The 27,562-nt window shown below is 45.3% G+C and overlaps 1 protein-coding gene across 5 annotated transcripts in view; it reads left to right on the top strand.

The window, feature by feature from the left end:
* Positions 1-27,562, top strand: part of sxph (saxiphilin) — a 114,144-nt gene that overhangs the window by 15,870 nt on the left and 70,712 nt on the right. For 4 of the 5 annotated variants that reach the window (XM_068055617.1, XM_068055613.1, XM_068055615.1 and 1 more), the window contains exons 3-4: positions 13,956-14,119; positions 17,109-17,208. In XM_068055617.1, the coding sequence (XP_067911718.1) occupies positions 13,956-14,119; positions 17,109-17,208 (264 nt within the window). Of the gene's footprint in view, positions 1-6,059; positions 6,452-13,955; positions 14,120-17,108; positions 17,209-27,562 lie in introns of those variants that run through there. The other variant, XR_010977330.1, reaches the window with a different exon arrangement.

Genomic DNA, 27,562 nt, shown 5'->3' with positions numbered 1-27,562 from the left:
CCGTAAATGACTCTATTTAATCCAAAAGAAAGCACCTCTGACAGTGCAGCATTCCCTCAGTACTGCCAGCCTAGATTACATGCTCAAGTCTCTGGAGTGGGGCTTAAACCCACTCTTCTGACTCAGAGGTGAGCACACTACTACTGAGCCACAACTGACACCTAGATGTAAAAGGAGAGCTACCTGTACCGCACCAGATGTGAGGTCACATCAGCTCACCACAGCTCCTCACCCAGTCACCTCAGTGCTGTTGTGTAGGTCTCTTCTTTCCCCTTTTAGTTATATCTTCAATTTATTTTATAAAGGTGTTGATCTATGAGCAATGCTATGGGAGATCCCATAGTTATTTGAAAGTAAAATATCACTACCTAACCTTTCCTCTCACTGCTCACAGAAAAGGACACACATCCAAATCACGTTTATTCATTGAATCTTATAGCACAAGTGGAGGTCATTCAGCCCATCATGGCAGTGAAAGAACTTTGAATTGGAACCACTCATCTACTCTTTCCCTTTTTGAAAATTACTATTGAATCTGCTCAACCACTCTTTCAGGCAGTGCATTCCAGATCATAATAACTTGCTGCATCAAAAAACTTTTAATTTTCCCCTTTGGTTCTTTTGCCAATTACCTTAAATCTGTATCCTCTTTAATTGGCTTCCTCTTATTTAAAAACATTAAACTTGAAATTAACAGTTATAGAGAATCTTTAGATGAGAAGGTTTTACATACGATATACAGCACAGAAACAGGCCTTTCAGCCTAACCAGACCAAGCCGATGTTTATGCTCCACGGGAGCCTCCTCCCATCTTTTCTCATCTAAATCTATCAGCATGACCCTCTATTCCCTTCTCCGTCATATGCTTATCTAGCCTCCCCTTAAATGCATCTACACTATTCACTTCAACCACTCCCTGTGGTACCGAGTTCCACATTCTTCACCGCTCTTTGGGTAAATAAGTTTCTTTTGAATTCCCTGTTGTATTTCTTGGGGATTATCTTATATTGATGGCATCTAGTTATTCTCTTCCCCACAAGAGGAAACATTCTCTTTCTATCCACTCTATCAAAATCTTTCATAGTTTTAAAGACCTCTATTAAGTCACCCCTCAGCCTTTTTTCAAGAGAAAAAGAATCCCAGCCTGTTCATCCTTTCCTGATATGTATACCCTTGCATTTCTGGTATCATCCTTGTAAATCTTCTCTGCATCCTCTCCTGTGTCTCTAAATCCTTTTTATAATATGGTAACCAGAACTGCATGCAGCACTCTAAGCGTGGTGTTACCAAAGTTCAATAGCTTCCCTACTTTTCAACTCTATCCCTCTAGAAATAAACGCTAGTGTTTGGTTTTCTTTTTTATGGCCTTGCTAATGTGTGGCTCAATTTTTAGTGATTGGAGTATTTGAACTCAGATCTCTTTGTTCCTCTCCCCTGCCTAGACTTGCACCTTCCAAGTAATAAGTGACTTCCCTATTCTTCCTACCTGACATTTATCTGTGTTGAACTTGAGTTGCCAATTATTTTCCCATTCTGCAAGCTTATTAAGGTCCTCCTGTAACTTGTTGCCGTCCTCCTCAGTATTGTCTATCCCATCCAATTTGGTATTATCTGCAAATTTAGAAATTGTGTTTTTGATTCCAAAGAACAAATTGTTAATGTAACACCACTTCCCGCCTTCTGCTACTCTGAATAACTAGCCTTTACTCCCAGACTCTGCTTTCCGTCTTGAAGCAAGCTCGGAATCCATTCTACCACTTGTCCCCTGACTTTGCATTCTCTGACCTTATTCTTTAGTCTATTACGGGACACCTTTTGAAAATACAGATAAATTACATCTACTGCATTATCATTGTCTATGCTCTCTGTTATCTCCTCAAACAATTTCATTTCTAGATGTTGTTTTATCCTCTCCTTTAGTAGGGATTCCGTTATTTTTCCTACCACCGATGCTTAGCTGATTGGTCTATAATTCCCTGGGCATGTGCTATCCCCCTTCTTCAAAAATAGATATTATGTTAATTACCCACCAGACCTCTGGCACTACACCTTCTAATGAATTATTAAATATATGTAGTAATGCCTCTGCTATCTCTTCCCTTGATTCTTTTAAAATGTATAAATGCGATCCATCCAGATGAGGGATTTTATCCTCTTTGAGTTTGATTAGTTTATTCAATACATCCCCTTTTTTATTTTATTGGCTATGTGCAGGATCAGCATAAGGGTAAATATGATTTTCTAATCTGAATTTGGAAATGTTATTTCTCTTCCATCTCCCTCCTTTCATTGAAGATGCTGCACAGCTCATGTTATAATACAATTCGAAGGGCACCTACGAAGTCAATTTGGTTCATTCTTCATGTGCGTACCTGGACAGTGTGTCGGGAGGCTACCTGACAGTGAAGAACATCATTGCCAAGCCTCATCCTGTCCTCAGGCAAAGATCACAGGTTCATACCATGGACCAACATTCCCTCTGCGATGTGCATATGTGTGGCCGTGCAGCAATCTGGAACACATCATGCACTGAAATAAACAGGCTGTTCAAATCTTTGTCAGGTCGTTGGGGCAAATTTCCAGCATAATGTAAGTGATGACTTCTAAAATGTAACGTGCTCAAAGGAGTTTGTAGCCACCCAATACAAAGAAAAGTAGACACATGCCATTGGATAGCCTCTCTCCACAGATGTTGCCAGACCTGTTGAGTATTTCCAGCATTTTCTCTTTTTATTTCAGATTTCCACCATCTGCAGTATTTTGCTTTTCCATTGGATAGTGATCAGGAATAAGAGCCATGGGATCTTTTTTATTTTATCTCTTCCTACAAATACAATCATTGGTTTGGCCACATTTACAATACTAGGGTCAATTCCCCAATTCTGCCCAACTGGACTATGCTGGTGTTTCTGCTCCACATGAGCCTCCTCCCACTATGATACCTCATTTATCCTTCTATCCCTTTCTCCCTCATGCACTTATCTAGCTTTCCCTTAAAGGCATCTCTGCTATTCTCTACCAGTACTCCATGTGGGATCAAGTTCAATATTCTAAACACTCCCTGGGGAAAGAAGTTTCTCCTGACTATCTTATATTTGATGCCTCTAGTTTTAGACTCTCCTTAAGTGGAAAAATCTCTATGTGAATTGAAGAATCAGAACCTTGTGAATGGAGTTGCTCATAATTATGCTTTTAGACTGCTTGGTAGTGATATGAGATGATTTTCTAGCTGATGGATAAAGCTAATCTTGGCTGATTTTCATTGATAATCCAGTCTCCTGCAGTTGAAACTACAAGCTGGCCTTCTCATTAGTGTTCTTCCATTTCCTGTAATCTGATTGGTTTGACTAAAATTGTGTTGGTCTTCGTGTGCTTGACCACATATCTGCGCCATCGCTAAGACTGCCTATTTCCACCTCCGTAATGCCGCCAAACTCCATCCCTGCCCAGCTCATCTCCTGCCGAAACCCGCATCCCTGCCTTTGTTACTTCTAGACTTGACTATTCCAACACAGACCTGTCAGCCTCCCATCCTCCACCTTCCGTAAGCATGAGGTCGTTCATGCCCATGTCCTAACTTGTACCAAGTTCCATTCACCCTTTACCCTGTGCTCGCTGACCTACATTGGCTCCCAGTTAAGCAACATCCTGGCTATAGTGCTGAAGACTTGTGCTTCAGACCTAGCCGTGCCTTTAGCCAATCTGTTCCAGTGTATTTACAAAACTGGCATTTATCCAACAAAGTGGAAAATTGCTCAGGGATGTTCACCCACAAAAAGCAGGACAATCTAGCCAATTACCACTCCATCAGTCCAGCAAAGTGATGGAAGAAGTTGTTGACAGTGCTATTAAGCGGCACTTACTCAGCAATAACCTGCTCACCAGTGCTCAGTTTGGGTTCTGCCAGGCCCACTCAGTTCCAGACCTCATTACAGCCTTGGTCCAAACATGGCCAAAAGAGTTGAATTCCAGAGGTGAGATGACAGTGACTACCCTTGACATCAAGGCAGCATTTGACCACCGAGTGCAGGATCAAGGAGCCCTAGTTAAATTGAAGTTAATGGAAATCAGAGGAAATCTCTCCACTGGCTGGAATCATACCTAGCACAAAGGAAAATGGTTGTGGCCATTGGAGGCCAATCATCTCAGCCCCAGGACATCACTACAGGACCTTGTCCTAGGACCGACCATTTTCAGCTGCTTCATTAATGACCTTCCCCCTATCATAAGGTTAGAAGTGGGGATGTTCGCTGCTGATTGTGGAATGTTCAGTTCCATTCACAACTCCTCAGATAATGAAGCAGTTCATGCCTGCATGCAAAAGACCTGGGTAACATTCAGGCTTGGGCTGATAAGTGGTAAGTATCATTCGCACCACACAAATGCCAAGCAATGACCATCTCCAACAAGAGAGAGTCTACCCTTGACATTCAACTGTATTATCATCACTGAATCCTCCACCATCGACATCCTGGGTGTCACCATTGACCAGAAACTTAATTGGATCAGCCACATAAATATTGTGGCTACAGGACCAAGTCAGAATTCTGCAGTGAGTGACTCCCCAAAGCCTTTCCACAATCCACAAGGCACCAGGAGTGACCGGATGAGTGGAGCTCAAACAACACTCAAGAATATCAACACCATTCAGGATAGAACAGTCTGATTCATTGGCATCCCATCCATCACCATAAACATTGACTCCTTCCACCACAGGTTCACCCATGGCTGCAGTGTGTAACATCTACATGATACAGTGCAGCAACTCGCCAAGGCTTCTTTGAAAGCACTTTCCAAACCTGTGGCCTCTATTACTTAGGAGGATAAGGACAGCAGGGATGTCGGAGCACTACCACCTGCAAGTTCTCCTCCAAGTCACACGCCATCTTGACTTGAAAATATTTGTCGTTCTTTCATTGTCGCATGGTCAAAATTCTGGATCTCCCTACCTAACAGCACTGTGGGAGTATCTTCACCACACGGACTGCAACAGTTCAATAAGGCTGCTTACCACCACCTTCTCAAGAGCAATTAGAGGTGCGCAATAAATGCTGGCCTTGTCAGCAATGTTCCCTCTAATTTTCTTCACTGTGCACGGCTCGTTTGTTGCACTGCATGGTGCCCTTAAGATTACTGTGCAGTTGCATATGGATCATTTCTTGTGTGTGGCCTGTTTGTCCCCTATGTGGTAGGTTCTGGTTTGCTGTGTGACTGTGCACTCACGCTGCTTCGAAGGAACATTGTTTGTCAGCGATGTACACATCCTGTAAATGAATAAAATAAACCTCTCTTTCCTCCTTTAAGATGCTGCTGAAAACCTACCCCTTTGGTCAAGCTTTTGTTCATCTTCCCTAATATCTCTTTATATGGCTCAGTGTCAAATTTATGCTCCTGTGAAGTTCCTTGGGACGGATTACTATATCAAAGGCGTATATATAAATATAAATGTTGACGTTTCTCAACTTTAAGAACGATCAACTGCCTTTTCACCACATCCATTAACCCTCTGTGAATCTCCAGAAACACATCAAATTGTCTCTGAGTCAGAAGGCTCTGGGTTCAAGTCCCACTCGAGAGAATTGAGCACGTAATCCAGGCTGACACTCCAGAGCAGGGGTACCTGTCAGAAGTGCCTTCTTTCAGATGAAACCAAGCTCCTGTCTGCCCTCTCAGATGGACGTAAGAGATCCCATGGCATTATTACGAAGCAGGGCAGGGGAGTTACATAACACAAGAACATAGGAAATCGGAGTAGGAGTAGGCCATTCAGCCCTTCGAGCCCACTCCGCCATTCAATGAGATCATGGCTGATCTTCCCTGTTCTCTCTAGTATCCTGGTGAATATTTATCCCTCAAGCAATATTACTTATTATCACATATCTGGTTATTATCACATTTGTGTTTGTGGGATCTTGCTGTGTGCAAATTGGCTGCCTCATTTCCTACATTACAACAGTGACTACACTGTAAAGGTATTTAATTAGCTGTAAAGTACTTTGGGACAACCTGAGGTTGTGAAAGCTGCTATATAAATCCAAGCTTTTCTTCTTTCTTTACAGTATTCACTTCTGGTCCTCAAGGCATAAGAGAAGCATCCAAGCCCTGGCTAGGTTGTGAGAAGCTCCCTAGTGTCAGAGGAATGAGTTGTACGGAATGATTAGGAAAAACTCACACCTGCCTTGAAAGGAGGCACTTCAGAAAGGTGTATAAAGTACCAAGTGGAATAAAAAATGGAAATCTTTCTTCTTTCTTGAAGCCTTTGAACCTGGAACCTTCCACCTGTTTGACCTCAAGTATTGCTGTTACCAACTTTGAAGGGGGTTGGCAGAGCTTTGAACTTTCTTTGACAAATATTTTTTTTTGTATCCAGCAAATATGTTGTAATTGGAAACCATTGTCCTGAAACAGTTAAAAGGCTGAGATTTTGACAAGTGCATACAATATTACCAGTTTCCATCCCTTTCAACTTCTGACCACAGTCTGGTTGTAATAAAGAAAAAGAAAGATAATTATTTCCATATGAAGATTTGTAATTTCAAATCGAGTTACCGACAGCTTCTGAATGTCATTTTTCAGTGAAGGATAGGGCACTACTTCCCACCCCTAAACTTGCTTTGGACCCAGTCGTTGCCAGGTACAGTCTAGAATGCCTTTTGCATCCTGGTGGAATGCGTGCAGCTCTCTATCTGAGTCGTACCTCGTGCTGCACTTTGCATTTGCTGGAATCAGTCACAGGAGCGTGGAGATTGGTTGTGAGAAGTGAAGAGCAACATTAGAGATTCCACCATGAAAGGAGCAATAGTTTTAATCTTTTTTATTGCAATTGCTTTGGGTAAGTTTGCTATTCAGAACTTGTACAGCTGGAACATGCTAGACAGTACTGGTAATATATTTCACTGTGTAATGTAGTGGTAATACGCTACCCGGTGGGGGTTGGTTAGCTCAGTTGGCTAGGGTGTGATGTAGAAAAATGGCAACAGTGTGGGTTCAATTCCCATGCTGGTACTGGTAGTTCATGGAGGCCTGCCTCCTCGCTTAGCCCATGCTTGAGGAGTGGTGCCCCTCAAGGTATACATTATCAACTGCCTGTCTGTAATGGAGAGAGATGCCTATGGTCTTTTGGGATTAGGGTTAGAACAACAACAACACTACCCTATGTAATATACTAGCCATTGTCTTCAGTCCCCACCACAAACTGTGTTCCCTTGCCACCGACTCCATCCCTCTACCTGGCAACTGTCTGAGGCTGAACCAGACTGTTCGCAGCCTTGGTGTCATATTTGATCCTGAGATGAGCTTCTGACTGCATGTCCACGCCATCACTAAGACTGCTTTTTTCCATCTCCGTAACAGTGCCCGACTTTGTCCATGCTGCTGAAACCCTCATCCCTGCCTTTGTTACCTCTTGACTTGACTATGCCAATGCAAACCTGGCCAGCCTCCTATGCGCTACTTTCCGTAAACTTGAGGTCATCCTATGCTCTGCTGCCATGTTCTAACTCCCATGATGTCCTGTTCACCCAACACCCGTGTGCTCGCTGACCTATATTGACTCCTGGTTAAACAACACCTTGATTTTAAAATTCTCATTCTTGTTTTCAAATCCCTCCATGGCCTTGCCCCTCCCTACCTCTGTAATCTCCTCCAGTCGCACAAATCTCCAATTTAACTGTGCTCCTCTAATTCTGTCCTCTTGCGCATCCTTGATTTTAATCATTCCACCACTGGTGGCCATGCCTACAGTGCCTAGGTTCTGGAATTCCTTCCCTAAACCTCTCCGCCTGTCTTCTTCACTTTTCTCCTTTAAGACACTCCTTAAAACCTACCTATTTGACCAATCTTTTGGCCATCTGCTCTAATATCTCTTTATATGGTTAGTGTCAAATTTTGCTTTATAACACTCCTGAGATGTGCATGGGACATTTTAATATGTTGAAGGCATTATAGAAATAGAAGCTGTTGTTGTAATGCACTTCACTGTGAAATGTACTGGCAATGTACTTTACAACAGTCACTACACTTCAAAGTACTTAATTGGCTTTGGGATATTCTGAGATTGTGAATTATGAATGCAAATCTTTCTGTCTTTCACTGACTTAAAGGGAGATTTGCTGGAATGCTGCAGTGGAGTTGAGATTTAACATACTAGGTTCTACGGAGCTGGGATAGACAGAGGGTTGAGTCTCATTCTGGGCAGTACCTGGCCTGATGTTTCTTTAGATAGTGCAGTGGCATTATCATAGAATCTCACAGCACAGAATGAGATAATTCAACCCATTGTGTCTGTGCTGGTTCTTCGGTAGAACTATCCAATTAGTCCCACTCCCTGCTCTTTCCCTTTAGCCTCGCATATTTGTCATTTTCAAGTATATATGCAATTCCCGTTTGGAAATTACTATTTCAGGCAGTGCATTCCAGATCATAAAAACTCAGTGTGAAAAAAAAATTCTCATCTCCCCCTCGGAATTTTTTTGCCAGTAACCTTAAATCTGTGAGCTCTAGTTATTGACCCTCCCACAAGTGGATACGCTTTCTCCCCATCTACTCTATCAAAACCCCTCATAATTCTGAACGCCATTCAGTGCAGAGGGACAGGGACAGGTGTGGGTCAGAGAGCCCCAATCTGAACTGTTCCTCATCTAAGCTCTGTAAAGCAGAGAAGCATTGTGTGGAGGCAGTGAGAAAGAAAAACTTGAAGGGAGAGAGTCACACCTAGGCAGCTTGTGCCGTTGCCTACTGGTTGGTTAGGGAGGGAACTTGTGGCAAGCTATGTGCTTGATCTTTTGATTGTGCTATCAGTCCCAGAAGGGAAAAAATAAAGGGAGGAAAAATATAAAACAAAGAGAGGGGGAGGTGTCAAAAAGAGATCACCCCTAAAAAAACACATGGGAAAAAGTATATTAAAAAAGGACTATGTCCTGTGTATTAAAGTATCTGCAGCATTCGGTGTGTTGCGAACATTTTACATTTTTCTCAACTGCCATAAGTGAATGTGGGAAACCTAAATCCCAATTAACTGAGCGTTATTCCAGTAACACAATATACAGTGACAGTTTTCCTGTTAGCACAGGACAAACATAATGCAGCCTGCTTCGTTCAGGAGTTTAAGTGTTAATTGTGTTATTCCTTTCAAAGTCAATATTCTTTCCATTCACTCCTCCAGTGCTATTTAATTGTGTAATACGAACAATGGAGGCAGATTTTTAAGCACATCTCTATTCTCCAGTACAAGTACTGCGCTGATGATTGTTCATGTATCTACCTGAGTCTAGGCACAGTGATAAATATAGATTGTATGCTCTGGAAACAATTATCCTGCTATAACAAAGAGAAAACAGAACTGTTCTAAAAATGCTTTTTCTGTCTTTTCCTCCAGTGCATTTGAATGCACTGCGACTGTTTGAAGTGTTTCCCTACTTTGAATCTAACATCACATTGAGGCTGTGGTAGGGTTGTCAGAATGTCCAAGCTGATTGAGAACGTTTGAAGGAGGAGGACGAAAATGTTAGGGAAATGGAGAAGGGGATCGTGGAACACTTAAAAAATGGGTGTTTCAGTGGCATGAAGAGGGTAAGCGCATCTTGGGGAAGGAAGAGGTCAGGAAGAATCTCAGAAAAGGTGAACATTCAGTTTGTCTAGAATGGTTGGGGTGGTCTCAACAGCAACACCGACACGAACAAGAGATTGTGAGACTTAGAGGCTTCAGGGATCTGTGATCTGAGAGCATTGAGGAGACAGGTCCCAGGATCTGAAAGCATTGGGGTGGGTTATGCATTTGCTCCTAACAAGAATGGGACCGGAACCAGAACCAGGAGAAGAGAGCATATTAGCAGAAAAGCAGAGGCTTAATGGTGATGAAATGGGCTGAGGTGTGAACTGGGCAAGTCTTAAAAGTGTTGCCAAGGTGGAAGATGGCCAGAAGTGGAAATCGGTGGGGTGGGGGTGGGGGGGGGGGGGGGGGGCGGGGGGCGGGGGGAGGTGGGAAGCAGGGCAAGAGCTGAACTTTAGATTTAAAGTATGGATGGAGGTTGCAGAGTCTAAATATAATGGGATCAGAACCACAGGCAGAACTGGGAGTTAAACAGGGAGAAGTGAGATAAAGCCAGTGTTACAGGCATAAACTGGAAAGGAACCAGAGGTGTTTTAAATATATACTAAATTCATATTATTTCAAACATTGGTTTCCTTACATTTTTCGATGATATCCTAAATTCTAGCCCTCAGTTTTGTAGCAAGCAGAGGCAGAAGATGTAGGACACATGACAGTAGACACAACAGTGCCACCCATTATCTGGAGGCCGATGAGACTTTATATTAAAGAAACATGGCAGCCAGATGTTGTCAAATGGATGACATTGAGAATATTGGCACAAACATTGGCATTGCATAAATGTTAACATACAAAGTGTGACTCAAAAATCATGACTCATAAAACTATACTAATGTTTTCAGGAAGGGTGTGCCATATGCAATACTTTTAATATGCTACTAATTAATCTCATGAGGCTGAAGAGAGGGAGGGATACCCACTACTCAGCTCTTCCCCTCCAACCTTTGAAAGAGTGTGCTTGTCGCTGCTGCCTAGGATATGCTGCCACCCTTCTCCTGATGGTTCCTGGGGTTGGCAGTAAAGAGGGTATTTGTCCTGGTTAAGTATGACAGTGTGACATGTTTACAAAGGCAGTTTTCATTATCCTCAACTTCATTTAAGCGAGCTGGAGTGGGCTGAGTGGTAAGATAGAAAACTCGTATTGTGATAGCGCTTTTCACAACCTCAGGACATCCCAAAGTGCTTTACAGCCAACAACTTACAGGGGGAGAACTCCTCTGCTTTTCTTCTAAAGAGTGCCATGGGATCTTTTACATCCAGCAGAGAGGAGAGGAGGGGCCTTGGTTGAATGTCTCATCTGAAAGAAGACACCTCTGATAGTGCTACACTCCTTCTGTACTGCCTACTGTCAGCCTAGATTTTGTGCTCAACTCTGGGGTGGGACTTGAATGACTAAGAGACAAAAGTGCTACCACTGAGCTGCAACTGACACGGATAAAAACGGTGATAAACAACTTGAGCTTCATTTTTACAGGGTCGTTACTGCCTATGATGCATATATGACAGCTATTAATTACCTATACACATCAAGCACTACAAAAACACTTCATTTCAGACTATAAGCTCACCCTTGGAGCCTTACACCAATTACTGTCACAGTTGATGTTCACTGCCAATAAATAGTAAGGCTCTGGTGCACAAACTCTATCTGCTCACATAGCATGGGTATATTTTATAGATTGATGCTCACTTACCAGGAGTGCATACTGGAAATTTGGACCCACCAGGATTTTTCATCTACAGTCCTCCATGTCCAAATTCCCACATTCCAGTGAGCGAAGCTCCATGCAAAAAGCACCAACTAGTAAGATAGATCCTATTGGATAGTGTACCTTTTGGATTGTGTTTTAAGGAGGCAGCTCAGAGTTCAGATCAATTAGACAAATCAGATGTGATGGTCACAGAACCTGACAGTAGATGGACATAACAGTCTACATATTACCCAAGCTCTATTTTAGGACAATGTGATAGCATACATTAGCCACCAATCCAGTGTGGGCAGATCCCCCAGTTTATCCAAACAAGGGATGCACCCCAACTTCCCTGACACTCAAGCACACACTATTCCCAATGCATGGAAAGCTGCAACAGCTGTTCCCACCCCCCTCTCCCCCAATGTATTTTCCTGTAAGCAACATGTAAGTCATATACTGATCTGACAATGTTTATGTTCAATAACCTCCTGAAGAATGGGTTCTGATGCCATTTTTCTCACTTAGTTAACAGGGACAGCAAAATTCTGTGGTTTACGGTGTCTGTGTGAAGCACTCCCAACAAGTGATTCTGCTTATTGAGGGGAAGCTGGTGGAGTGTCTTTGGGGTTGAGGTGGCTCCGAGCTGACATACCTGGTGATGGAAGTTCAGAACCAATTCAGTTCTCTGTAGTACTCAGTCATCTGAAACCTGAAGCAGGCAGGTTTGCACTACCTGGGGTGTTATTGATGATCCACTGGCCAACTTGGTTGGGATTCTCCCCACTCAGCTCCAGATAACCCTGTAATCCAAAACTATGATAGTAAGGTGATGAAGTAGGAGTAGATTCTATGCCCCTAGGCTTAGGTATGATTCTAGCTGGTTAAACTCAGTGGTGCTGTTGCACACACTTGGGCATCTCTAAAGCTTAGAGCTGTCAACTGCACCAAAGTTCCCTGGAATTAGTTAAGTGGCCATATGGGGAAAGAGTGTGCACTCTATGTTCAGTAAAATGACACTGTACAAGTGTAGATTGCTCAGTAGTTTTGTTCAATGATGGATTGGCACATATGTCATACATCTGAAAAAAAGACTGCATTCAGTGACACCACAGGTCCTGGCCAGAATGGAGGTAATTCCCCCATCAATCACACCTGGAGACTGCATTGCTGAAATCACTGGGATTGAATTTACGTACAAAATTTGTGTTATGTAACTATCCTGCACTCACTGCATTTTGCTGGAGAAATCCTGTTGTACTCGGAAGATTCTGTATGCTGTAGTTTCAGTCATAGGTTCAGAGATTCTGCAGTTCTATCCTGCTTCCAACTCATTGACTGACATAATAGCCTCAACATTAACCCTTCCATGATAGGTGGGGGAGTGGGCGCGGGGGTGCTTCTCAAAAATAGTGATGCATGGAACACAACCCCAACCTGCGGTGCACGTGCCCACTGCCATTTATTTGTCCAGCAGTGACAGAGAGGCTGGAACTGCCAGCTCCACAAGCCAGGAGGCTGTTTCAGCATTCCTTGTGCGCCAGGAATAGAAGCAGTGCTCCTATCAGCCCCTCGAGGAAGCCTCCAGCCTCCAGGCCACTCCACCCCCAGCCCCAATTTCTTCCTTCCCCAGTCCCAATCTCCCCATTCCCTAGCCCTGATCCCCATCCTCCCCCAACCCAGATCATTCCTCCCCCCCACCCTGATCTCACCATCCTTTAGCCAGGATCTCCCCCGACCCCAATTCCTGATCACCCCCTTCCTCAGTCCTGATCTCTCCCCCATCAACCCCCAGTCCCGTGCTCCAGCTCCCCCCAGTCCCAATCTCCCCCTCCCCCAGCCCCAATAACCAGCCTCCCCCACACACAGCCCTAACCTTCAGCCTCCCCCCAGTTGCTAGGTTCACCCATCACTCTCCCTCACCAGATGCTGACCTCCACCTCCTCCTGATTGTCCATCTTCCCCTATTTCTGATCACTTGCCGATTTCCCCACCCTACCAATTGCCGTGGACTATCCCCATGATCTCCGGCTGCGACCTCCGGCCGCTAGTGTTCCATCCCGCCTGCCATCAGGTTGCCCGTTTGGCAGGCTACCGGGTGGGAGGCAGAGCTACAAGATGTTCATGAGGTCCCACTGTTAAGATCGGCAGGACCTCTGCATCCCTGGCCTTGCTGGGTTCTTTGGCCATTTACGGTCTTCCTCCTCCCTGGAATCATTAGAGGCCGGTGTGTCAACGTGCATGCCGAATAGAAAATGGGTTCTGTACAGGACAATCTGGTTTCAGGGATGGAACCACTTAATTTTCATGGCATAAAACTGGGGAATAAATACATGATTTTTGACTCCTGTATTTAAAAATATACTGTGCACGTGTGCAAATGGATCAGACTTCATGTAGGCACAAGTGGACAAGTTTGATAGATGTGAGAGGACCCATTTTACATATGTCACAGTGTCACTTTGTTCAATTTTGGACTGGGTAAAAGGTGGGGACCAGACTGCCTCAGCCCTTGAACCAGGTTTAACCTATGACTCGCTCCAGCCTCTATGTTGTCCCAACCTATATGTTACCACTGAAGATCCATTGTCCTATTTTGAATAGAATCAGAACCTAAGCTTTTCCTGATATAAATACTGGTTTTCAACTTGCAGCAAAGAAATTCAGGTGGTGCAACTTATCTGACACAGAACAGAGAAAATGTGCTGAACTCTCCAAGGCACTCCAAGCAGTATTACCTCCCACAACAAAGAATTCATTCACCAAGTTGTCTTGCATTAAAGCACATAATACAAAGGATTGCATCAGGAAGATACGGGTAAGAAAGCAAAGGTCAATCATGAGGCCTTCGGTGCATGTTTCCTTACTAAAGTCAACACCTGTATTTACATTTAGCACCTTATTATGCCTCTATGAAATGTTTTATAGTGCTGCACATACAGTAAATTACTTTTGTAGCATTGACTGTTATTTAGGGATATGCAGCAGCCATTTGATTCGTTGCAAGACCCCACAAACAGCATTAAGATGAGTGTCCAGTTATTCTGCTTTTGGTGGTGTTTGAGGCAATAAATATTGGCAGGGACATTAATTCAAACCAGTTGTAACTGGTCCACTTGAACCAGCTGACCATGGAAATTGGGACATCTGGACCAGTTGTACTGGTCCCAGTTGAAAATTATATTTGCTGCAGTTGAGACCAGTGAACTTTGTCCCATTTGAAAATTATATTGGTTACAGTTATATTGTGACCAGTTAGACTGGTTTCTGGCTCAACTCGTTCCATTTGAGACCAGAGTATTAACTAGTGAAAAGTGTTCATATAAATACCACTAACAAGTGAAAATTACCTATGTGGTGTGTGCTGTGGGCGTGCAGTGAAGATAAAAACTCTCTTGACTGCACTGTTCATTTCAAATTTTATTGTGATGCAGAAAAACACTAAACATAGTTAAATAGCAAAAACCAAATTAAACACAGTGCCGAGATCAAGAAATAAGTGAACACAGTAGTTAAAGCTGTAATCAAAATACAAAACGTAAACATTAATTACATTTAGACCTTTGACGGTTCACTGGATGACTGAGTTCTTGGACAAGACAAAGGGGCAACACACAATGGTTTCAGTGCAAACAGAATAAATACTTTAAAAAAATACGTAATAGGTGATAGTAGATAAACTGCTCTTGACCCTTCCTCCTTGAAGCTGCCTGGACACAGGTGATGTTATCTTCAATCCTTCTCTGATATCTTCTACTCTGGCTTCCTCATCTGTGTGAATCTTCTTCTGTGATTCTTGCTGTGTCTCTGTCTCTGCCTGTTCTGTCACCCTGCTTTTTTGTATCTTTTTTCAGAGCTTATGTACCAAATTGTAAATTCTGTGTGTCTTGCCCTTCCTGACCTTATAACAGTTGATACTTTTTTTTCTAACCTGATTGGCTTCTCCAAATCTCACCCCAGACTTAATGGCAGTGTCTTGCAACAGAAACAAAGGGTGGAATTTTAATCTTTGCCTTGGCGGGTTTGGAGGTGGGGAGAGCATAAAATCGGGTAGGATGGTGGCGGGGTCCGCTGAAATTTATCTGGGGCGGGAACGCCTGTGGACGCCCTTCCTGACCTCTCGCCAATTGAGGCCCTTAACTGGATAATTAACCCCCAATTAAGGGCCTCTTCCTGCTGCAGCCGCAATTACCCATGCAGCGGGCAGACCTGTCACCGCACGGAAGCACAGCATGAAAAATCGTGCGGGCTGCTTCCCAGCTCCGGAGTTGGGGGGTGGGGGCCCTCGTTCAAAGGCACATAGTGCCTGAACGAGGGACCCAGCATCGAGAAGTGGGGGCCTGCTGAAGTCTAACCCCCTGCCCTTGCTGCCGACCACCCCCCCCCCACCTCCACAACACTCCTCCTCCGCGAGCCTCACCCCACGAGACCCCGCCCACCCTGACCTATCTTGTGCCTGGTTCCATTGCTGCTCCTCGGTGTCTGGTGGCTGCAGCTACAGCAGCAGTCACTGCCTCCGCGGTGGTGCTGCAGCTAGCAGCTTCTGTTTGGCCGGCAGCTCTGCAAGGCTGGGACTTCTGGCGGCAGGGTCCTAAATCGTATGGAAAGCCTGCCGTTGTCTAGTTAAGTGCCTGATTGGCACTATATTCGGCCAGTCTTCCATACAAGAGCCGGCACGGGGATCTCGATGTCGGTTTCCCCTGACGTTGAGACCCCTGCCGCCAGCACAAAATTCCACCTAACATCTTTAAAAACTAATACAACAATCCTATCAAAAAAAACCTTTTCATGAATTTAAATATATTTTACAGTCTTTCTAGTTAAACCATGAATTTAAATATATTTCCACCTTTTTAATCAGAATATAAATTCAAACATATTTTACACCTTCTCACAAAGCTGGATTCAACTGGATTGACATCGGTAATATTTTCCAGTTCAAAGATTCTGCCTGCCAACTGGTTTCAGTTGAAGCAGCTATATGTCAACCAGCTCCACTTTGTCTGCCAACTGTTTCCAGATGAACCAGTCGGCAAGCCAACTGGTACCAGATGAGCCCAAATGGTCCCAGTTAAAGTCAACTGGGCAACTGGGAATACCAAGTGATTACCAGTTAAGATTGCCAGTGATCCCAGATGCATCCAGTGAGTCATCTCTTGCCCCACCCCCTCTGCTTAAAACCTATTACATTTCGAACATTTTCCAGTTCTGATGAAGGGTCACTGCTCTGAAATGTTAACTCCCTCCACAGATGCTGCCAGACCTGCTGAGTATTTCCAGCATTTCTCGTTTTTATTTCAGAGTACCAGTTGAGACCACTTGACTTTACCAACTGGTTTCAACTGGTTTGGAATTACGGCAAACTTCCTGTTCCTCTCCAAATGGCACCATGGGATCTCTAATATTCATTGAAGCAAGTAGACAGCAACTTTGTTCAGTGGCCCAGTTGAAGGGTGGCACTTTCAGCAACCAGCACTCTGTCAGTACTGCTTTAAAGTGTCATCTTAGATTCTGTGCTCAAGTCATGAGTGGGGCTTGAATCCGCAATCTTTTGACAGAAGCAAAATTGCTACCTGATGAACAGAGACTGACATTAATTAATAAACGATAGCTGTTCCGACATATTGGGTTAGAAACTCATCTCAGGTGGGGGCAAAACGGAGGGCATTGGATCGGCCTGATATTCAGTTCCATTAACTGCAGTGGAAGTAAATATCAGGCAGCTGATCTGATACTGCCCAATTTACACCACTGCCCGAGACAAATTTACACCCAAATGATTTCTAAACAATCTGCTCATTTTGCAGGGAAACAAAGCGGACGCGATTTCATTAGATGCTGGCGATGTCTACACTGCTACTAAATTTTATGATCTCACTGTTGTGGCAAAAGAAATGTATCAGGATGGTGAGTTCCATGCAGTTTATTTTCAAAAATATGATTTATTCATAAAATTTGTAAAATGCATTACATAACAATTCAAATTTGACATTATGTAAAGCGCAATAGAGGGATCAGTTTCTTCCAATACAGTACATGAGGTGCCTCACTACACTTAGTAATACAGGGTGTATTTACAAAGTACATTTACATTTCATGTCAAACATTCTCTGGTGCATACAGCCCAAGTGTTTTACACAGGTTCTAGCCCCTCAGTATACTATGGTGGGAGGACCTTACGCAGTGGCCTTTCCCCATTGAGCCTTTGCGGTGGCTGCCCCAAGCTATAGTGCATCCCTCAGCATGTAGTCCTGGACCTTGGAATGTGACAGTCTGCAACAAAGAACAAAGAACAGTACAGCACAGGAACAGGCCATTCGGCCCTCCAAGCCTGCGCCGATCATGATGCCTGTCTAAACTAAAACCTTCTGCACTTCCGGAGTCCGTATCCCTCTATTCCCATCCTATTCATGTATTTGTCAAGATGCCTCTTAAACGTTGCTATCGTACCTGCTTCCACCACCTCCCCTGGCAACAAGTTCCAGGCACTCACCACCCTCTGTGTAAAAAAACTTGCTTCACACATCCTCTCTAAACTTTGCCCCTCGCACCTTAAACCTATGTCCCCTAGTAACTGACTCTTCCATCCTGGGAAAAAGCTTCTGACTATCCACTCTGTCCATGCCACTCATAACTTTGTAAACCTCTATCATGCCGCCCCTCCACCTCCGTCGTTCCAGTGAAAACAATCCGAGTTTATCCAACATCTCCTCATAGCTACTACCCTCCAGACCAGGCAACATCCTGGTAAACCTCTTCTGTACCCTCTCCAAAGCCTCCACATCCTTCTGGTAGTGTGGCGACCAGAATTGTACGCAATATTCTAAGTGTGGCCTAACTAAGGTTCTGTACAGCTGCAGCGTGACTCGCCATTTTTTATACTCTATGCCCCGACCGATGAAGGCAAGCATGCCCTATGCCTTCTTGACTACCTTATCCACCTGCATTGCCACTTTCAGTGACCTGTGGACCTGTACGCCCAGATCTCTCTGCCTGTCAATACTCCTAAGGGTTCTGCCATTTACTGTATACTTCCCACCTGTATTAGACCTTCCAAAATGCATTACCTCACATTTGTCCGGATTAAACTCCATCTGCCATTTCTCCACCCAAGTCTCCAACCGTTCTATATCCTGCTGTATCCTCTGACAATCCTCATCACTATCCGCAACTTCACCAACCTTTGTGTCATCTGCAAACTTACTAAACAGACCAACTACATTTTCCTCCAAATCATTTATATATACTACAAACAGCAAAGGACCCAGCACTTATCCCTGCGGAACACCACTAGTCACATCTCTCCATTCAGAAAAGCACTCTTCCACTGCTACCCCCTGTCTTCTATGACCGAGCCAGTTCTGTATCCATCTTGCCAGCTCACCTCTGATCCCATGTGACTTCAGCTTTTGTACCAGTCTGCCATGAGGGACCTTGTCAAAGGCTTTACTGAAGTCCATATAGACAACATCCACTGTCCTTCCTTCATCAATCATCTTCGTCACTTCCTCAAACAACTCGATCAAATTAGTGAGACACGACCTCCCTTTCACAAAACCATGCTGCTTCTCGCTAATAAATCCATTTGTTTCCAGATGGGAGTAAATCCTGTCCTGAAGAATCCCCTCCAATAATTTCCCTACCACTGACGTAAGGCTCACTGGCCTGTAATTTCCTGGATTGTCCTTGCTACCCTTCATAAACACTCGTGAGTTCCTTGCAGTGTGTTTGTGAGAAAGGGTCGGGTTGGTCAGCCACTGAATCCCTAGAGAGTGCGGCCCTGCCGTTTCAGAGCTTTTACCACATCCATGGCGGTGACCATCTTGTGTTTGGCGTGTTCAGTGTAGGCGACTGCATCCTGATCACATCCTCCAGGAAAACCTTCAGCAGCCTGTGAGTCTCCTCATAGATCAAACCCAAGATCTGAGCATGTCACCGTTTATTTAGAGGTGCCAATCATTTGGTACTAAATTGGTAATGTTATTATGGGGAAACCATCAGAGGTGTTGGTCTAGGAAATAGAAAATGTCACACTAAGTAATTTAAGTCAAATCGTTGAACAGTAGATTAAAACACATGGGCCCTGATTTTCCTTCTGGGGTTAGGAAAGCAACATTAGGACCTTCTCCAGGTCCCAATCTCACCCTGGGTTGTGGTGGGGTGGTGCGGGGGGGTGGGGGGAGTGATGGTGGGGTGGGGGAGCGGGGGGGAAAGCTTTCATGGAGGTGGCCTGCTACTTGGCTGTAGGGCAGAGGGCAGATTCACCAGCCAATTAGTAGCTGCGGGGGCGGGGAGGGAAGTGGGACTGAGCAAGTGTAGGCCCGATTTAAACAGACCACAGCAGCCATTACTGTGGCTGTTGCTTTACTGAGGGAATTGAAGCAGCAGAGATGGGAGAGGAAAGGCAGAGTGCTGCTACCCAGGGCAGGGCTGCTTCTTGCTTCGCCAGTGCCGACCTGGAGGTTCTCCTTGAGGCAGTGAGGAAGAGGAAGAAGGTCTTCTTTCCGCAGCATGGCAGGAGAAGGCCACCCTCCCAAACCAAGCAGGCATGGATCGAGGTTGCTGATAACTTTAGCAGACTAAGTGCAGTCAGGAGGAACTGGAGTGACGGAAAAGGTTCAATGACCTTCTTCACTCTGGCAAGGTGAGTGTAACGCCAGACCCTCATGACAGAACACTGGGTCTTCAACCTCCAGCAGACACTCCATCTGAGGCACCTGAAGGAGTATGCTGCCCCTGAACATGGGAAGAATCACAGAATTGTTACAGCACAGAAGAAGGCCATTTGGCCTATCGTGTCTGTACCAGCTCTCTGAGCGAGCAATTCATTTAGTGCCATTCCCCTGCCTTCTCCCCATAACCCTGTACATTCTTCCTTTTCAAATAACTATCTAATTCCCTTTTGAATGCCTCAATTGAACCTGCCTCCACTGCACTCTCTGGCAGTGCTTTCCAGATCTTAACCACTTGCTGCATGAAGAAGTTTTTCCTCATGTCGTCATTGCTTCTTTTGCCAATTACCTTAAACTTGTACCCTCTCTTTCTTAATCCTTTCACGAGTGGGAACAGTTTCTCTCTATCTACTCTGTCGAGACCCCTCATGATTTTTAATACCTCTATCAAATCTCCTCTCAGCTCCTCTTTTCAAGGAAAACAATCCTAACTTCTCCAATCTATCTTCGTAAGTAAAGTTCTTCATCCCTGGAACCATTCTTGTGAATCTTTTCTGCACTCTCTCCAATGCCTTCACATCTTTCCTTAAATGCGGTGCCCAGAACTGGACGCAATACGCCAGTTGAGGCTGAACTAGTGTCTTATACAAGTTCAACATAACCTCCTTGCTCTTGTACTCTATGTCCCTATTTAAAAAGCCCAGGATACTGTATGCTTTATTGACCAGTCTCTCAACCTGTTCTGCCACCTTCAATGACTTATGCACATATACACCCAGGTCCGCCTGTTCCTGCACCTCCATTAGAGTTGTAATCTTTGTTTTATATTATTTCTCCATGTTCTCCCTACCAAAATGAATCACTTCACATTTCCCTGCATTGAACTTCATCTGCCACTTGTCTGCCCATTCCACCAGGTTGTCTACGTCCTTTTGAAATTCTACGCTATCCTCCTCACAGTTCACAATGCTTCCAAGTTTCGTATCATCCGTATATTTTGAAATTGTGACCTGTACACCAAGGTCATTGATCTATATCAGGAAGAGCAATGATCCCGACATGGACCCCTGGGGAACTCCACTACAAACCTTCCTTCAGCCTGATAAACATCCATTAACCACTACTCTCTGTTTCTTGTCACTCAGCCAATTTCATATCCACATTGCTACTGTCCCTTTTATTCCATGAGCTATAACTTTGCTCACAAGTCTGTTGTGTGGCACTTTGTCAAATGTTTTTTGGAAGTCTATGTACACCACATCAACAGCATTGCCCTCACCAACCCTCTCTGTTACCTCCTCAAAAAACTCCAGCAAGTTAGTTAATTATGATTTTCCCTGAACAAACCTATGCTGGCTTTCCTTAACTAACCCGCATTTGTCCATGTGACTATTAATTTTGTCCCGGATTATTGTTTCTAGAAGTTTCCCCGCCACCGAAGTTAAACTGACTGGTATGTAGTTGCTGGGCTTATCTTTACATCCTCTTTGAACAAGTGTGTAATATTTGCAATTCTCCAGTCCTCTGGCACCACCCCTGAGTCTAAGGAAGACTGGACAATTATGGTCAGTGCCTCTGCAATTTCCACTCTCACTTCCCTCAGTATCCTTGGATGCATCTCATCCAGTCCTGGTGCCTTATTAACTGTAACTATAGACAGCCTATCTAATACCTCCTCCATAACAATTTTAAATCCTGCTGGTGTATTAATTACCTCCTCTTTCACTGTGGCCTGGGTAGCATCTTCTTCCTTGGTAAATTCAGATGCAAAGTATTTACTCAATACCTCAGCTATTCCCCCTGCCTCCATGCATAAATCCCCCTTTTGGTCCCTAATTAGCCCTACTCCACCTTTTACCACTCTTTTACTATTTATATGCCGATAGACGACTTTAGGATTCCCTTTTATGTCAGCTGCCAGTCTCTTTTCATACTCTCTCTTTGCTTCTCTTATTTGCTTTTTCACGCCCTCTGAACCTTCTATATTCAGCCTGGTTCTCCATTGTATTATCTAACTGACATCTGCCATAAGCACACTTGTTCTTCATCTTTATCTTTTTTGTCATCCAGGGAGCTCTGGATTTGTTTTCCCTACCTTTCCCCTTCAAGGGACTATACCTTGACTGTGCCTGAACTATCTCTTATTTAAAGGTGGCCCATTGTTCAGCTCCTGTTTTTCCTGCCAATTTTGATTCCAATTTATTCGGTCCAGATTTATTCTTACCCCATTGCAGTTGGCCTTCCCCCAGTTAATTATTCTTACACTAGTTGCTCTTTGTCCTTTTCCATAGCCAACCTAAACCTTATGATACAATGACCACTGTCTCCTAAATGTTCTCCTACTGATATTTGATCCACTTGGCCGACCTCATTCCCAAGAACCAGGTCCAGCAGTGCCTCCTCTCTCGTTGGACTGGAAACATACTGCTGGAGAAAATTTTCCTGAATACACTCTGGGAACTCCTGCCCCTTTCTATCCTTAACACTACTACTATCCCAATCTATATTCAGATAATTAAAGTCCCCCATTATAACTACTCTATAATTCTTGCACCTCTCTGTAATTTCCTTGTGAATTTGTTCCTCTACATGCTTTCCACTAGTTGGTGGCCTATAGACTACAATGAGCAATGTAATTGCACCTTTTCTGTTCCTTAGCTCTAGCCAAATAGATTCTGTCCTTGACCCCTCTGGGATATCCTTTCTCTCAAGTACTGTAATGCTCTCCTTAATCAATACCACCACTCCTCCCCTTTTTCTTTCTTTAAGTTTCCTGAACACCTTGTATCCAAGAATATTTAACACCCAATCCTGTCTTTCTTTGAGCCAGGTCTCTGTTATAGCCACAACATCATATTCCCACATTTCAATCTGTGCCTGTAACTTACCAATCTTATTAACTACACTCTGTGCATTCACTTACACGCACATTAACCCTGATTCAGACTTTATTACTTCTTCCCCTACTCTGCTCCCACCTAATAACTTACTATTCCCTACTGTAGTGCTATCTATCACTCCCAGTATTCTGTGCACCTTGGTAGTACTGTCTAACACTCTCACCTTATGTACCTTATTCCTCTTTTCTACTTCTGTATGCTGGTGCCCATCCCCTGGCAATTTAGTTTAAATGCTCCCCAACCACACTAGTGAACCTCCCTGCGAGGAGATTGGTTCCAGTCCTGTTGAGGTGCAACCTTTCCCTTTTGAAAAAGTGCCTCCTGCCCCAAAACTGGTCCCAATGTCCCAAGAATCTGAAGCCCTCCCTCTTGCACCATGCTTCAAGCCACACATTGATCCTCCCTATCTTCTTATTTCTACTCTTCCTAGCATGTGGCACTGGGAGTAATCCAGAGATTACGACCCTCGAGGTCCTACTCGTTAACCTCCTCCCTAGCTCCTGAAAAACTGACATGTAGGACCTCAATACCTGCCCTTGCTATGTCGTTGATACCAACATGCACCACAACTTCTGGCTCACTCCCTTCCCTCTGCAGAAAATCCTGCACCTTCTCCATGATGTCCTTTACCCTGACACCAGGGAGGCAACATACCATACGGGACTCATGATAATGGTTACAGAAATGCCTATCTGCCCCCCTGACTATGGAATCGCCTAAAACAACTGCATTTCTGCACTTTGTTGCTCCCTCCTGTACAGTCCCATGCCCATTAGTGCCATGGTTTGGACTGCACTCCTTCAAGGTATCATCACTCTCAGCAATCTCCAAAGATGAGTACGGAATTGAGAGTGACATACACCCCAAAGACTCCTGTGCTCCTGCCTCTTCCTACTCTACTGATGGTCACCCACCTACTATACGGAACTCTCACTGCCTGTGTGGAACCTAAGATCCAGGAAACTCTCCTGCTCCCTGATGCTTTGCAGTGATTCCAACTGCCCCTCAAGCTTGGAAATCCTGAGCTCGAGCTGAAGCAGCTGGACACACGTGGTCGCCCAGGAGACATGAAGTGTCCTGAAGTTCCTACATGGTGCAGGAATTGCAAGCAACAGGTTGCAGCTGCCCATCCATGATCTGAACAAAATCCCACTATTCCCTGTTTAAACAATCGATTGTAATTATTACCTCTAGTCCTGCTCTATGTTTATACTCTCATTCCAACACTTACTGTTACACTACCCCGATTGAAACATTTTTAATTTCCCAGCTCCTAATTTGAACCAATGTGTGCCCAGGATAGCTACTGACCCCTCAGCAAGGCTCAGAGCCTTAACGCTGTTGACGACTTGCCACAACTGATACATGCAACTTCCTATGTTAATGTGCCAATGTCATTGGCCATAGAAGCCAGCAGTGCCTTGTCCTTGCGGGAGAAAAGGGCTTATAACACCCAAGAAAGGGTGCTGACAGGAGGTGGAGTGCCCCATCTGCACATCATAATCGCCATGGAGGAGGGAGCCATGGAGATTGCCAGGATGCCCCCACCACCGCCCCCCCCTCCTCCCAGCCCCCAAGGAGTATGTTGGGGAAAGTGAGATGGGCATTCCTGGTGGAGAGGGTGACTAAATATTGAAATCCTAAAGGAAGGAGGCGGAGTGCAGTGCACCTCGTCCAACAGTATGCCAAAGCCTCAGCTGCATTAGGAAGCCTCCACACTGCAGAGGCTTCTGCTCTCCATAGCTAGTTTCTCATGATCACTTCTCGTGCCTCTCACAGCTTCTGATGTGGAGGGGAAGCACAGACTCCTGTGTCCACACTAGAGTAAGTGCTGGCATCAGAGACATTAGAGCTCGCACTCTCACATCTTACAAGCACATCTTACCCTCCACCAGCGCAGATACAGACACCTTGGTGTGTCCTCGCCTGCGATTAGCTAAGGTGGCACTGAGTGATGAGCACATCACCAGTGAGCAGAAGGAGGTGAGAGAGGCAGAGGCAGCTGTGGGAAGTCCCCCTCGGAGGATGGAGGACAGACACAACCATGCTCAGCTGGGCACAGATGCAGGGCCTTGGGAGTCACAAGAGAGGAGGCTCTACTTAGACCAGCAGCAACAGATGTGTTCCCATGTGTCAGAGTTCCCTGAGGCAGTGTGGGGTCAGGGACTGAGAATTGAGGAGTCCAATGTGTGCAACCTTGGCTCAGGGCTTTGAATGCATGAGCTGCTCTATGGAGAGTGTGGCCAACCTCATGGAGCGTCATATGTGGCAGCACTTGGAGTGGATGTAGGAGCAGCGCACTGACATGCACAGAATGCATGTCACACTTAGGCTTGACAGGTCAGTGGCACTGATGGTGCAGAGATGTTTGGAGTGGATGCCAGTTGCACCCTAGCTGGTGCCCCCCCCCCGTCCCCCTCCTCCCCCCCAGCCATCCGTAGCATCAACGAAGGGCTGAGGCAGTCACTGAGGAGGATGAGGGTGCCACCTCTCACAGGCGCCATCGTCATCATTGACCTTCTTGGCCCCCCTGCAGCAGGGAGCAGTGATGAAGGCTGCTCATGCATTGATGCCGGTGCAGCAGCCTCTGCAGGCCACTGGGTTGGGTAGAGCACTAAGTGGTTCACTGGGGTTTGCCTCATCTCTCAATGTGCACTTCTATTTTTCAACACTATGTAAATATTGACACGTCACCAAACATGAGGACTTCCATTCTTTAATCGTTGTTGTGAATGGTGAGACAGGAAAAGAGGGAGGAGGTGGTGAGGGGAAGCAAGGGTCCTTGAAGGGGGGCTGTGAAACCTTTGGACAGACGTGCATTCTTCACTGGCGGTAAGAGTGGATCTATTACAGGAAGCGTCTTCAATGGAAGTGCTCTTACAGGCAGCTCAAAATGAGTTCCAGACCATGCTGTCTTCCTGGGTTAGACGGGCTCAGCTGAAGTGTGTTTGGATCAGATGATCCCTGATGTTGATGGCTCTCTGTGAAGCTGGGGCACCTCTGCTCTGCATCTTCCTCCTCGTCCTCTTCCAAGTCCTGCTCCTCCTCTTCCTCCGATGAGCTGTGTCGTTCCAGGGCCTCGCCCTCTTCAAGGTCCATATCTCTCTGAAGGGCCAAGTTATGGAGAGCATAGCAGACCACCGCCGTGCAAGAGATCCTTGCAGGAGTGTACTGGAGAGTGCAACCTGACCGGTCCAGGCACCGGTACCACATCTTCAGAAGCCTGATGGCCTGCTCGAATCTGGTCCTTGTGAGCAGATGGCTTCAGTTGTACTGCCTCTGTGGCTCTCTCTGGGGTCTCATAAAGGGGTGAGTAGTCATCTCTCTGAGGGATAACGCTTGTCTCCTAGAATCCATCCACATATTTTGGGCGGTGGAATGAAGAGCTGTGGCCACCTGGACTGCTGGTGGATGAAGGAATCATGGCAGCTGCCAGGAAAGTGAGCACACACAAGCATAAAGCTCTTGTTGTAGTCGCAGACCAGCTGAACATTGAGAGAGTGAAAGCTCTTCCTGTTGATGAATGTCACTGGCTGGTCACTCGGTGCCTTGATGGCCCCATGGGTGCAATTGATGATGCCCTGCACCTGGGGGAATCCAGCGATGGAGGTGAAACCCACTGATCCAGCATGGACTCGATGGGCAGAATGGCCTCCTTAATTGCCATAAATGACTCTATGACCATTGTGCCTGCGAAGCCCCAACTGTCTGGAAATTAATGTACTGTCCAGCTCTCACAAAAATGGGCATCAGTACCCTGTTAGAGGCAGTGGTGTGGGGCTGTTTACGAGATGTCACCGAGGTCCACAGCTGATTCTTGCAAAGAGCCAGAGGCAAAGAAGTTCAAGGCCACAGTGACTTTGATGGCCACTGGCAGAGCATGGCAACAGTGCTGTGAAGTGTGAGGTCTTCTGCCACAAGGGCACAAATCTCGGTGACCATCTGCCTGGAGAGTCGCTGTCACCTGCAGCACTGGTTCTCTGACATCTCAAGGTAGCTCCGTTTTTGCTGGTATATTCTATGCTGGGGATATGGCCTCCGTTGCCTTCCTGCCCCTCGTCCCTCTCCACTGCCTTCCTCATGCCTGGGGTTCTGCCTCTCCTGCAGAGGATGTTGCTCCTCATTGCCACTAGAACCGAAATGTGAGAGTCACGCTTCCATTACCAGCTGTTGCCTTCCTTGCGCTCAGCTGGATTCCCAATAATGTCTGGAACCCTTACCCCTTTCTCTTATGCCCCTTCGATGCCTGGAGAGTGACGACCCACTGCACTTCCCAAGCACCTAGTGAAAACTCTCCCTGCAACCTCTGCACACCCGATGGTACCTGTAGGCCTATGGCTGAGTGCCCCTTTCAGCCATTCTCTCTTTTAACTCTGTTTCTCTCTACACAGATGCTGCCAGACCTGCTGAGGATTTCTGGCACTTTCTGTTCTCTCTGTCACAGGCCCACCTAATTTCAGGGGGTGGCCATGACAGGCCTCCCGCTGTGTTGCTGCCATATATGGGGAGGCAGTGATGTAGTGGTAATGTCACTGGATTAGTAATCCAGAGGCCCAGGCTAATTCTCTGGGGACATGGGTTCGAATCCCACCATGGCAGATGGTGAAATTTGAATTCAATTAATAAAAACCTGGTATTAAAAAGCTTGTCTAATGGTGACCATGAAACCATTGTTGATTGTTGTAAAAA

The sequence above is a fragment of the Heterodontus francisci genome, chromosome 23 (genome assembly GCF_036365525.1).
Source record: "Heterodontus francisci isolate sHetFra1 chromosome 23, sHetFra1.hap1, whole genome shotgun sequence".
Classification (NCBI taxonomy): domain Eukaryota; kingdom Metazoa; phylum Chordata; class Chondrichthyes; order Heterodontiformes; family Heterodontidae; genus Heterodontus; species Heterodontus francisci.
This window is presented reverse-complemented; position numbering and strand designations above follow the sequence as displayed.